Source organism: Ambystoma mexicanum, chromosome 1q, assembly GCF_040938575.1.
Source record: "Ambystoma mexicanum isolate Mex_15411 chromosome 1q, UKY_AmexF1_1, whole genome shotgun sequence".
Taxonomy (NCBI): Eukaryota; Metazoa; Chordata; class Amphibia; order Caudata; family Ambystomatidae; genus Ambystoma; species Ambystoma mexicanum.
The window spans coordinates 1,345,122,177-1,345,135,562 of NC_090922.1; the positions used below are offsets into that span (position 1 = coordinate 1,345,122,177).

General features: G+C 42.6%; 1 protein-coding gene across 2 annotated transcripts in view; it reads left to right on the plus strand.

Annotated features, from left to right (window-relative positions):
* The window catches only part of EPS15 (epidermal growth factor receptor pathway substrate 15), a 1,698,287-nt gene that overhangs the window by 516,698 nt on the left and 1,168,203 nt on the right, over nt 1–13,386 (plus strand). For both annotated transcript variants that reach the window (XM_069642214.1, XM_069642213.1), the window contains exon 10: nt 3,226–3,371. In XM_069642214.1, coding sequence (XP_069498315.1) covers nt 3,226–3,371 — 146 coding nt within the window. The remainder of the gene's footprint in view (nt 1–3,225; nt 3,372–13,386) is intronic.

Below are 13,386 nucleotides of genomic sequence, written 5' to 3' on the forward strand. Positions count from 1 at the left end.
CCATATGGTCATCATTCTTGGCTCTCCCTGGCACAAAACGTAGATCACGTTGTTATGATTTTTTTTTAATCAAACTTGCTGCCCCACCAATCCAGTTCGTGAAAGATTTAGGGCCCATTTCCCTGCACATCTAGTAGTTCAAATAGAGTGATTGAAGGTAAGGGGTTCGCCAAATCCACTGGTGCAATAAAAACTCCACCTGGAAGAAAAAGGGGCCTGCTGCGTTTATACTTCCACTGCCTCCCCCCCCAACAAGGCCCGAATCTAGTAGAAATGTTTGCTATTGGTTGTTTTTGTGTTACCTTACTTCCAATCGGGGCATTTGATTGGGAATAACGAATGGCCTTAAGTGTTAGCTAAGGTATCTGTTATATCACACAAAAACACTTTGAAGGCGAGACATTGCAAGTAAGGTTAAACGCGCACTGCCAGGAAAAGATATTTCTGTGAAAAATCCTATTTAAAAGTAATGTTGTAGTCACAAATACACTTGTGTTGATTTCATAAGAATATTTAATCCGATAACGAATAGCCGACACGTGTTTCGACCCAACAGGTCCTTCTCAAGGCCGGATTTCAAAAGTGTTTAATATATGTACCATATAGTGGTGTCGTCATGAAAAAGGACTGCAAGAAGCGTTTCAGGGATCCAACCCTTTACTCACTCCTCAGCAATGGGAACACGCCATTAGAGGCACGGCTTTAGTTTTCATGCGATCTACGCAAAGATTTGCTACTAGAGAAAACATTCACTCTTCCATCTACAAGACCAGCACTTACCTGTCACCACATCAATTGAGGTTTATCTTAAAGATATAAACTGCTGATCTGTGGTATTGTGACCAATATATCCTTACATACTACTCTACTGGCTCTTCTTGCAGTCTTTTTTTCATGACGCCACCATTATATGGTACATATATTCAACACTTTTGACATCAGGCCTTGAGGACGACCTGTTGGATCGAAACACGTGTTGACTATTCGCTATCTGATTAAATATTCTTAGGAAATCAACACAAGTGTATTTGTGACTACAACATTACTTTTAAATAGGATTTTTCACGTAAATATATTTTCTTGGCAGTGCGCGTTTTAACTTTCTTCCAACCAATACCAAACAGTTCAAATGGAGTGACCTTTATTCTGGGACACGAGTGCCCAAAATCTTCATTTTTTCGCATGTCAAATGTTTACTTCATGTTTTTCACCTTTGCCTTTGCTCCTAAGAATACGATCTTGCTGCTAGGCCGCACCCTTTCATGTCTTGGCTGCACACATTCCTACCTAATTAGTTCAAAAATCTATCTGATGTGGGGGCATGTGTTTTTCTATTAGCGTGCTTGAGAATCGGGAGGCACTAATAAGGCAAGAAGTAAAGCCTTGTTGTTCTGTATGGTTATAGGAGAACAGGGTTTGCGAGGATTCAGGCCTACTCGAATGTTCCCTTCCATGGGTTTCTGCTCTGCCACTTGTCCTTACTCATGATACACCCCTCCGCCCTTACACCGGCCCGTGTTCCAATCCATATTCTAATATATTTTTTGCAATCTGAATTGTTTAGGAGGGGCGATGGTCTGGACATGCATCCTAACATGATCCTAGATTAAAAAGGGGAGAAATCTGCCGCGGTCTGCCCATTTATACAGTGGTGGCGTTGTAGTAGGAGAAGCTGAATGTCTGGTGGTCTTCAAGCTACGCTATGCCCACTGTGCAGTTTTCAGAAAACAGATGACACTGGTGGATACTGATCTAGATGAAAAGTCTGTTGGAGGAGAATCCGAAGGAAGAACATTACCAGTAAGTGCTTTGCCCATCAACCACGCCCTGGAGTATTTGATCAACACCCAGATGCTATTGGTAGCACTCTGAATTATTTGAAGAATACTCATATAGGAGAATCATTACATTGGGTGATGGTTATTGTTGCAGGGCTTAAAAACTGTAGGAATCCAACGCATTGCACTATATAAAAACAAATCTGGTACAGCTCACTGTAGTGGCAATTAGACCTATTTTTTCTATTTTTTTTTGCTGCATGTTTTTATGAATGCCAAGCCCCAAAAACCACCCTTATACAACACCACTACCCTAAAAACCAATTTTAAAAAAGACTGTGCCTTGATGCCCAAGTAGTGCGCTTTATAAATGTAAAAGTAGGTGAATAAATCCTTTCCCTGCACCCCCCCCGCAAACCCCCACCCTGTGAAAAAACTTGTTGAATCGGCTGCACTGGGTTTGGGAGGTACCTTATTAAAACCTGTTTGGAATGGAACTTCGGGTGTAGTGGCATGACTGAACTCTGCTTTTGTTTCACTTTCCAGCAATTTGGATTTTTATTTTAATTTTCTTAATTTTTGGGGGTTTGTATTAATTAACAGACCACTGATCTGCATTATAGCGCCTGAGTAATATGTTTTAACTGGTTTAATTTCTACTAACCTATGATTTACAATTGGCATTTTGCAATAGGGCGGTATTGGACAAACGGAAACGGACACTAGTGGTTAGTGAGGAGTTTGTGTTTAACAATATCTTCCAAAAATTAACTGGCTTTTCTGTAGGAAGATGTAAAGAATCTAGGTTCTATTATTTTGGATTCACAGATAAAATGGATGCATTCATTTGTCCTCACAGTTTCACTGTAACTGCATTTTGATTTCCCCGTGTAGTTTTGGAGATAGCATGACAAGGTTTCCCTTCTACCATCATGCTTTGTCTGCAACTATTGTATTATTCCTTTATTTAATCCATAATACCAGCAAGCTGTTGTGTGATGCAATGATGCAGTTTATCAAATTACCAATCAGTCATTGACTGAAGTAATCCTACCAACGGACAATGATGGCATGCGCACAGCTAGCCTTTGCCAGATAAGAGTTAAGTTTACAAATTCCCTCAGCACAGTGCTATGCAGTTTCATTGAATGCCATGGTTTAATTAATAATAAGCCAGAAGAAAGTAGAGATTCAGCTGTCTTCTATAAGCAGAAGGATTGGCTATGCTGTAAATTGGCGCTGGCTCGTTCAGACTAAAACTAGGAGCAGATAGATGGAAGCAGAGGTTTTAGTTGTGTTTGCAAATTTGGTGCATTATTAATGCGGGTACAGGCCAATCAAAGCTTGATAGCATGCATGTTTGAGTACAATGAAGAATGAAAGCTATTTGTTTGTTAACATCTGATATTAATAGCTGTATTTAATTCTGAAATAACTCTACTTTCAGTGGATTGTATCACCTGTCGAAAAGGCAAAATGGGATGAAATTTTCCTGAAAACAGACAAAGACATGGATGGCTATGTTTCAGGGTTGGAAGTAAGAGAGATCTTTCTTAAAACTGGACTTCCCTCTGCTGTGCTTGCACATATTTGGTGAGTGCACTCTTGCGTGAAATAATTTTTCAGTGTACTTTTTCATTGCGTGTGACAGTTTACAGCATCTTTCTGTTCACTTAAGTAAGATTAAAATAGATTTATTTATATTCTGTAGCGGTTCACATACACATGGTATGCATACTGTTGCTTGGAACTTGAAGTTTGACACACCAGCACCTTACACCTTCTTCCTCAATTATGGTGGTACTTCCTTTTCCTAACTTCACAGCATCTTTTGCCATGATGATCGTTTGTTACATTAGAAAGTTGGACGGACTCTGGGAATGGGAGATGCCAACCCTCTACACCTTGAGGTGGTACATGGAAGAATCCCCAGAGGCCCTGCTTAGCCTCACCATTCTCCATATCTGGCAGTGAAAGAAGGATGCAAGGACCCCAATTCTCATCTGTACTCTTATTACGCTGGGTGGTTTTCCAATCCATTCACTTCCAATTAGGGTAAACCCTCTCCGGCTCCTTGTGCTTTCACAGGAATAAAATGAATGAGACTAGGTATCGCCCATGTGGCTGGCCATCAAGACGGGAAGGTTGTGTGCGGATGGGCCTTTAATCACCTTAACCCAAACATGCCTACCTTTTTAAGAAGTGAGTTCGTGGTTGTACATGAAGCAAGTTTATTGTACAATTATCTGGGGAGCAGTTAGATGCTGTTGTAGGACCAAACAAAACGCATCAGTTCCCATTTTATATACATTTTTGCTACAGTATAAACACTTGGAGATACTTTATTAGAATCCACCCCCACATATCATTGGAAAAAAACCTCTTCAAAGAAACCCCATCTTTTTCCCAATTTCTGCGTTTTCATTGGTCAGTTTTATCTTAATTGACATGTTTAGATCATATGTAGAGCACATCTCTTCTTAGGATACGTCCGTAGTAGGTCATGTCAGCACATGATTAAACATTGCTATTGAAACAATTCATTACTAGCAATAACTGGCCTAAGCTCTTTGGCCTTACTGTTTTAATTTGCACATGGTTTGCGTAAATATTTCAAGCGATATGAGGAAGGGCTTGGTAAATAAATTCTTTTTGAGTTAGCAATACTATCTCATTCCCAACGCCACCGTTCTGTTGAAACCTTCCAATCTCCAAAACTGCCACTTAATCGCACAATTGAAACTCCTGGGTATCCTTGGGCACTGGCTTATCCCACATCTTGCTGCTGACCAGAATAAATAACAAAACTTTTTGTCATACTCAGGCATCAAGAGATTACATCTACTATCTACGATAGTTATCCGACCATGAAAACTCATGGCTAGCTTCTACTGCTGTGCTGACTGCGAAGACTATGAAGTTAATTATTCACCTATTGCCTGGATTCTAAAACCAGTTTCAAAGTTCACTTTGCAAAAAGCACCTGACTACTGTTTTGTGTCATTTGTGTAAAGCCCACTATATTGAGATTCATGAATTCCCCATGTGTTTGTATTAATTTGGATGTGTGTTTTTACATTTGGTGGGTTTGACACTTTATCTTTCTATGCGCATCCAAGATAATATGTATCAATTTCTAGACAAACAGTACCACCAAAGTAATTAGTTCCATACTTAATGAACTACCCTTTTATACATATGAAATTCCAACATGACGCCCAGTTCGCCATCACGCCCAGTTAGCAATACGACCTAGGCAACATGGCCTCGTGACCATGGGGTCCTTTTCTGACCACCCCAACAGTTGGAGCCTCATTCTCCGCTGCCTGCCGCTCCTCTGGTGGTCTGTTTTGCTGCTCAGTATAATTGCAATGAACAGGAGGGTAGAATTCTACCTACTGAAGTGGATCAGCCCTGTGCTGGGGTTTATCAGTGCTAGGACACTTTCAGTACTGGATCGCGTGGCAGAGTAAAGGGGGTCATGCACTCATGAGAGACTGCAACCTCTGCTCAACGATCAGAAGTACCAACACTAACCAATGGAGATGTGAATAGGAAACATCACTTCCTGATTTTCAAAATAACAGGTCATCCTTTCAAGACATCTGGTACCATACAAGCCCCACATTAACATTTTATTCCATTCCATCAACAGGACTGCAACTATCGGGCACAACAGGGGGAGTATTTGAACTAGGGAAAACGCCTGATGAGCCTATATAAATAGACTGATTATGAGTAGGGCAAATAGTTATTCACATTTCACTGTATGATTAACCTTTCTGGCATGTTACTTAATTATCTCACCCTGTGGGTTTTAATAATGCTGCTTTGCAGCCTGTGGCACAGAACAGGCAGCAGTGCGAGGACAGAGGAGCCTAAATGAAGAAACTTCTCATGGGTTATATATAGGATGCTGTGAGGGACCAGATCCATAGACCCAGCTAAAAACTTGCTCATTGCTATAGCTCAGACCCTGTGGTGGACCAGAACAATCGAAGAGCTGGCTGAAATTACAAGTATGCCCCGGAGGTCAAGCCGTAGCCGCCGGATGATGAGATGTCCTGACCAAAGAAAATGGAGTTGTGATGGAAATAGTCTCTGATTGGAAAGTGTCTGATGGAATTTCTATTGGCCCAGGAGGTGACATGTACCCCAAGGCAAAGGGGAAAATACTGTTTGGTAGAAGTTTGTCTGACCGGATTGCTACTGGCATAGGATGGGAGGTTAATATCTGTGATTGCTGCATATCATGAGGGAAGGGAGAGAAATACTTGTTGCTCGGAAAAGCCAAGAAGCGAGCAGGGTACTATAACCAGGAACATGTGAGCTGGACTCTATATTCCTGAGCCTTTGTTTTAGAATGTGGACCCTGGAGGAAGATCATTATTATCCTTCAAACGCATTGTGGTCTCCCATCTGTGCATTGCTAACCAAAAATCCTTCGATTCTTATTTGATTCCACAAGGCCATCTAGGCAGATCAAGCAGCATTTCTCCTGAAGAAGCAATAGGAGCCAAGAAGAGTGTTGGATCATGGAAAGCGTTCCCGCCCACTTTCCCTCTTTTGAATTAGGAACTCTTGACACATTATCTGTTTACCCCATCCTGGCACTGTGTTTATTTAGTCTCTCCTATGACAAAAAACCTCCTGTGATGTTGTGCGAGTCCTCTTACCCTTTTGAAGTTTATTCCAATCTCATCCTGATCAAGTCTATAAAAGTGTTTGTCTAACATTTTTCTGACTCGTTTTGTGCTAGTCCCTCACCACTCAATATTGACAGCTAACCGGTTTTACATTATATGCAGTGCACTAGCAACATTGAACCCCTTTTTTCAAATGTCTTTTTACCATTGCCAAAAAAATTGCCTAAAAGGGAAAAACTTTGGTTAATGTGAATGACGTTGAAGAATGTAGCTTTGATTTCAAAAACTATTTTGGACCTTCTTATAATTTGGATGTCGGCAAATGGAAAATAAGTTAATTTGGTTTACTTCCAATCAGCTCCCCTCCTGTTTGTCAGTAAGCACACACTTTTGGGACTTGTTTGAATTCATTGTTTTGAAAAGACATTCATTCAATCTTATTTTCTATCATCTTTTTTCCTCATTCAGTATTCAAGTAAGCACATTGTGTTTTTTCACAGGCTGTATGTTTCTATAGCAGGATTTCGTTTTTCACCTTTGCAACTGTGAAAAATAAGTCAACATTTCTGTTGTATATCGTTGGTTTGCCAAATATAATATTGGATAAATGGTTTGTCATCAAGAGATTAAACCTTCCCTAACTAAGCAGACTAGAAAACACACATTTCGTTTCTGAACACCATTTCCCTCTCCATGACATCATGCAGCCCCTCTTGCAGTCTATGATTAATCTTGCTTCTCCAACAGCATGGCCACACACAATTCTCTGCCAAAAACGCTCATTGCCTTCATCCCAGCCACAGCCAAAAAACACAATCTCCCATGTTAACAGGGATTGAAATTTAAATTGTAAAAGCAGGAGCTAAAAGCAGTTTATAGCTATCCAGCATTAACCAGTGGCCAGGTACATAGTGCTCTGCAAATCTAATGTCCACATAAGATGCAAACATATCATTGTGTCCATTATTTATGAACCCCTATGCTTTGAATGTTCTTTATATTTGTCCTAATATTTTTTATAGATTGTATCAAACACACAGAATTGCATATACATAGGTGTGTTTGTTAGGAATCTGTTGGACTGGGGAGCCAAAAGGAGCTCCAGTGTTAGGGGGCTTTACAAATGTCCACCTTATGCAGGACTTTAGAAGACTCACACTTATTATAGGCCTGAACCAGACACTTTTTGTTGGTAGCAATCAGTGTCTTTGGAGGGAGGCATTGCTGTGGAAAGGTACCCAGAACTTATACACATGGGCCAAAGAAACACTAAGTTATATAAAATACATTTTTTTATATATATATATACACTAAGGTAAAAGTGATTCTTCAGAAAGTTAAGTACTATATTACAATAAGTAAATTTCGAACAACTAATACAATCTTTACAGTAAGTAAGTCAATTTGTGAATACTTTTAGAATGGCAGTATGCAATTCACAGTTAAGAAACCCTTTAGTAATAACGGTTTCAGATAATAATGGATGAAACAAAACCAACATAAAGCAGGTAAATACTTGTAATTACTTCAGAGGGCTAACACTTTAGAAGTCCATCCCTAGCTTGTATGTGCCTCATTCAGATTGGAGGGACAAGTGGGTACAGCACAAACTGTAGAAAGTCCAAAGGTTCCAGAGGGATTCTTCAGTAGCAAGTAACACTTTTTGTTGGGAAAAGGATTGGCGACTTCGGAGAAGGCTCCCTGTAGTCACACAGATGTTAGGCCTGTGTGAAAGTGTATGGGCAAACTCCCAAGCACATGAATCAGCATTCCAGTAACACAGGAGCAACAAAACCACTCTAGGTAGTTGTACCAAGAGTCTCACAGTACCTTGGGCATGAAGAAGAGGATGCAGCACAATGCCCCCATGATTCAGCAGCAGAGACCCAGTCGCCGGATTCTTGGTCAGGGAGATGAAAGAAGCAACACTGGAGTGGATCTCGCAGCAGCAGCTGAGTGAAGGGGATTCCAGCAAAGGATCTTTTGTGCTGCTGTGATTTTGGTGCCTTTTGGGAAGCACCAATGAAGAACTATTACCGCCTGATCGTTTGTCTCACTTTCTCAGTCCAACATTGCTGAGCAGACTTCAAGGATTGGAATCTTGCCTCTGGAGGTCTGGAAGAAGTCCACCACAGTTTCGAGAGGATTTGATCTTCAGAAGATGATGCACTGCCCATTGGCCACAAGTCCCAGGGTATTTAGCGATTTGCAACCCGTGTAGGTCACATCTCATTGTGGGATGGCTCATAATTCACGCCGTCTCAAGACTGATTGTTCCCACCAGTCTAAACGAGAGAGTCGCCCTCTTAGACAGCAGCGATTATACAGAAGACATTTCTGGTCATCTGGAAGTGGCTACGGACATCTCTCATTCTTCCTCATTGATTCTTCCGCTATAGGGATCAGCTTGTCTTCAGCCTCAGGATCCATGCCTCTTACGCAGGAACCCATCCAACCAGCACCCATTCACCATTTAAACTCTGGGTGGTGGATGGCCAGCCTCCCAGTTCGAACTGGTTCCAGGCAGGCACAGCAGAAGACAAAGAACACCAGAGTTTCGGAGTCCTACCCTGTTTCCTGTCCTCACAGGTGTCTTCACAAAGGGATCCTGCCAAAGACCAAAGTCAATCCAGGACCTCCCACACCCTGCACAGCAGAAGGACCAAGAAGGGACAAGCCATCTTGAATTGCAGAAAAAAGATAACTGTCACCATTTTGGTTCAATGGTGACTCTTCTGTGCACTACCGCGGCTGTGAGTACAGGCTGGGAGAAAAAAGTGCACAAAATAGGTAGGATAAAACCACAGCCACCAACCATTCAGATTAGCTTGTCACTGTAACCAAAAAGTTACAGGAGCAGTGAGAAAGGGGATACAGTGTAACTCTTCAGAACTCCACATAAGGTGGGGTGTGCTGATCCAACAATAGAAAAGAAAAGAAGTCAATGCTATCCTTGGAAATGTGTTCCCAAAAGGGAAATAACAAAATGAAAGGGGAGACCCAAGGTGCTCCCAGCAACACTCCACAGAAAGTACTGTGTGCTGCAAAAGTCACAGACAAATGCCATACAACTTGGAGGAAAGCATTTCTCCAAGATAAAGGTATAACAAGAAATACATAAGTATCCCACAAATCGGGTAAAAGAACAAGTGGATGTGGAAAAAGGATCCCACTCACTTGGGAACAGACCATAAATCCACAAGTCCAGCAAAAAGTGCTGGGGGACTTGCATGTGAAGGGGATTTCGCATAAAAATGAAAATCTTCCGAACAACCAGGCTCTTCTAGGCTACACGCAGGACCTAATAGCTCGCAGCTCCACTCTTATTACGAACCCTGTGTTAACATTAACCAAAACCATCAAGACCTCCTCTTAACACAGGATCACATCATGATGTTCCCATTCCATGTATCGGATCTGCAATCAAGTGTACTAAAATCGGTTCCATGTGATAATATCGCCGCGAAAATATCGCCATACAAAAATTTCGCCATATTCTTGCGGCGATATTATCACATGGAACCTGCGGGGGACATCCCCGCAACTCCCCCACCCATTTACCCCAAACATTTTCACCACCAAAAATATCGCCTATGGCCGTTCCCGACGACCATATGTACGGCGATAGTTTTGGTGGCGAAAATATTACCTGATACCCTAAAATCATTGAGATTCCTACTCCTCCTTCCTATTGGCCAGGTGATAATGTGTGACTATTATGTAATCTACCTATGTAACTTCTGAATCATAATGGACGTAATTTTGCCACGTATGTCAATCCCTGCCAAGACCTTAATGCTGTTGCCAAGCCACAACTTGTCGCATGTAAATACTGGAGGCAGATTAGCCCTACTGTTTGGAAACACGTTGAAAGTAAACCCAATAAACCTCCGTATCTCCTCTAATAGCAAATCTTTGCTAAAGAGCGGCAACCAAGAAGGCCTCTTCCTGGTTGCCGCTCTTTTTCCCTACTTAAGGAGCCTTCCAGCCTCTTTTCCTTTGCAGATGGGGAGCAGGTGCAAGTGGTTCTGTGTCACCTGGCTTAAGCCCCGCCCACCTGGTGCCTTCCTGGCTGCCGCTCTTTTTCCCTACTTAAGGAGCCCTCCAGCCTCTCTTCCTTAGCAGATGGGGAGCAGGTGCAAGTGGATCTAGGTCACCTGGCCTAAGTACCACCCACATTCTTAGCCCTGCCTCTTCCTTTCTGCTCTTAACTCTTAGATCAAGGGCGTCTCTCGCCCGGGTGTCCAAAGCAAAGGGGTTGACGAAGAAAAGGGCAATTCATGTTTGGACCTGTTCGGACCAGGAGAGCCCGAACCCGTGCTCAGACAGCAGGTAAGCATGCACCAACATGTGTTTACTCCCTCTGTCCCCACAGGCCATCCCCAACCCTCTCTTGTTCCCCTGTGATGTTCCCTTGTGCCCCCCTCCCTTCTCACACACAGGTGTTGCCTGTTTTGCTTGGATCTTCTACCCTGCTCCTCCTGCCCTCCTCCAGCCTATTTCTGCAGGACTCTGTCGCAATACATTCTGGTTTCAACATCACCGTCTTGTGGCCAATGCTAGATTTAACTTTTATAGTTTTGTTGATTCACAGTGCACCACCCTTTCTCAACTCTCATGCTGGACTTTGTTTGCATCTTGTACTCATGGTGGCCCTGAATCATGGTGTTCCCATCTTCATCTTGTATCCTGGCTTGCAACATTATGGGTTACTACTGACTTCTGCAATTGTATTCGCTCTCCCCTCTTGCTTCTCCACTCTTTTTGACCGCTTACTCTGTTCTCTCCGCCTCTCCCTTTCTCCCTTTTCCGATCTCCTCCCCTTACTTTCTTATTTGCACTTACTCTCTCAGAATTGTCCCTGGACCTAGTATGATAGCAACGTTTCCTTCCCTCTCCCCGTTCTTGTCCCCCCGCCCCACACACCCTCCTCCCTCCAGGACTATCTGAAATGTCGTCAGGCCTAGTGCGATAGTCACTTGTTTTGTTCCTCCCCTCCATTTCTGCACCCCTCTCCCACTCCTTTTGTTTTTATCCCGCTCTTCCAGAAATGTCGTCAGGCCTAGTATGGTAGTCACCTGTCTGTTTCCCTTTCCTTCCCACTCTTCCTCATCCCTTCCTTATCTATATCTTAGCTCTTGCACTATCTGAAATATTGGCACGCTAAGTAGGTTAGTTAATTTTACATCCTTTCTGTTCATGGCCTGTAAGAATGTCATTGTATTTTCCCTTGTTTCCCTCCCTTGCAACGCTTTGAAACATGGTGTATAGGAGAATATATAAATAAACGGTCATATCATATCAGGCAAATAGGTCTATGCAGGCCACACCATTTGATGGATTAAGGTCACTAGACCTCTGCTACTGGCCAACTTCCTAGTTTTTTGTTTCTACTCCATCTGCCTCCAGCCCTCTGTGCACCTCCGCCCCTCTACCTTCTGCTCATAACCCTTCCTCGTTAGCTTGTCTCTAGCCTGGGCATGCGAAGCAAAGGGCTGACCAAGACCAGAGCAACGACCTTTTGTGCCTTTTGTCAGAAGGACCTCTACATCAGACTAGTCCAGTAAAATAAAAGTTGCATATCGCACCTGACTTTATACAAAGCCCATCCATATTCTTGTAAGACGAGGCAAAACCACAACATTGTTACCATCACATACTCCAGATCACAGCTACCTCATCCACATTTCTCCCGAGCCAAGACACAGCACCTCCTACCAACATCTTGAGGCTGAAGCTGATGCTAACCCAACACCTACTGGGCAATCGCACATGGGACTGACATTGCAGACACCATTACCAACCGTGACTTGGATATGCTTTTAATCACAACCTGTCTCAACCCTCCTTGTCCTAGATGGTCTCAACCCGACAACTACAGCATTCAACTAAGGCACAGGTCAAACAAGATTGGCTGAGTACTTGCCATCCTCCATAAATCCGTCTGCACCTTACAAGTATGATTGAAAGAATGCACGCTCTCACTAATGCTGGAAACATGAACATAGTTATACCTTAGTATATGATATACTTCATTAATTTGCCACTCTAAATTATCAAAAACCCTGGAATTGATACTCTGGACATTGCCTGCTATGCAAAGTTCTCCTGAAACCAGCGCACTGGTGAGAGCTTACAATCTTTAAATCTGAAAGCAGCGTAGATATAGGTGACATGCAATAAGCAGACCAGTTGCAGCATCGGTATGTCCGGTTTAATGGTAAAAGACCAGTGCAGGTGTATTTAATGGATCTGTTTGAACATTAATCATAGACATGAAGTAGCCAAAACCTGCTCTTTTTGAAGCACATTCATGACCCTTCTCCTTCTCATCCACTAAAAGTGTATCCCTCAGCCTCATCTGCAAGCCGCACAAACCCAATATATCCTTTATTGATGGCTCTTCTGACTGCGGTCCCCACCATGTCCCTCACTCACCCCAACATAATCTTCCTCAGAGACTTCACCCTCGCAGACAGCATGACCACCAAGTATATGAAGGAAGCTCTGCTCAGCGTATTACACACATTGAGCCTCACACAGCACACAACTGACTCAACCTATATCCAAGGCAACATTCTAGATTTCATCACTATTGCCATAGTGACCTTCGACTACAACACTCCTATACCCCTTGACTAGTCTGATAATGTTGCCATTCACTTCAACATAGACTGCGTCGTCCCAATCTACTGCCCACAGCCTAAACCGATCGAGCAGACATTCCTCTTTCAAAGACATCCTTATGGAACCAATCATTGATGATCTCACCAACATCAAATCCTCCCTATTGAGACCAGAGTACAAGGACTGCAGTGACAAGTTAGACATGCCAAACACCCTGCAGACCAACATCAACATACATATCTCTGAGAATCAAGGTAGCATCAGGAATAAACCATCAGCCCCCTGGTATACAAAGTAACTTTATGTTGGTAAGAGAGTTATCCAAAAACAGGAGA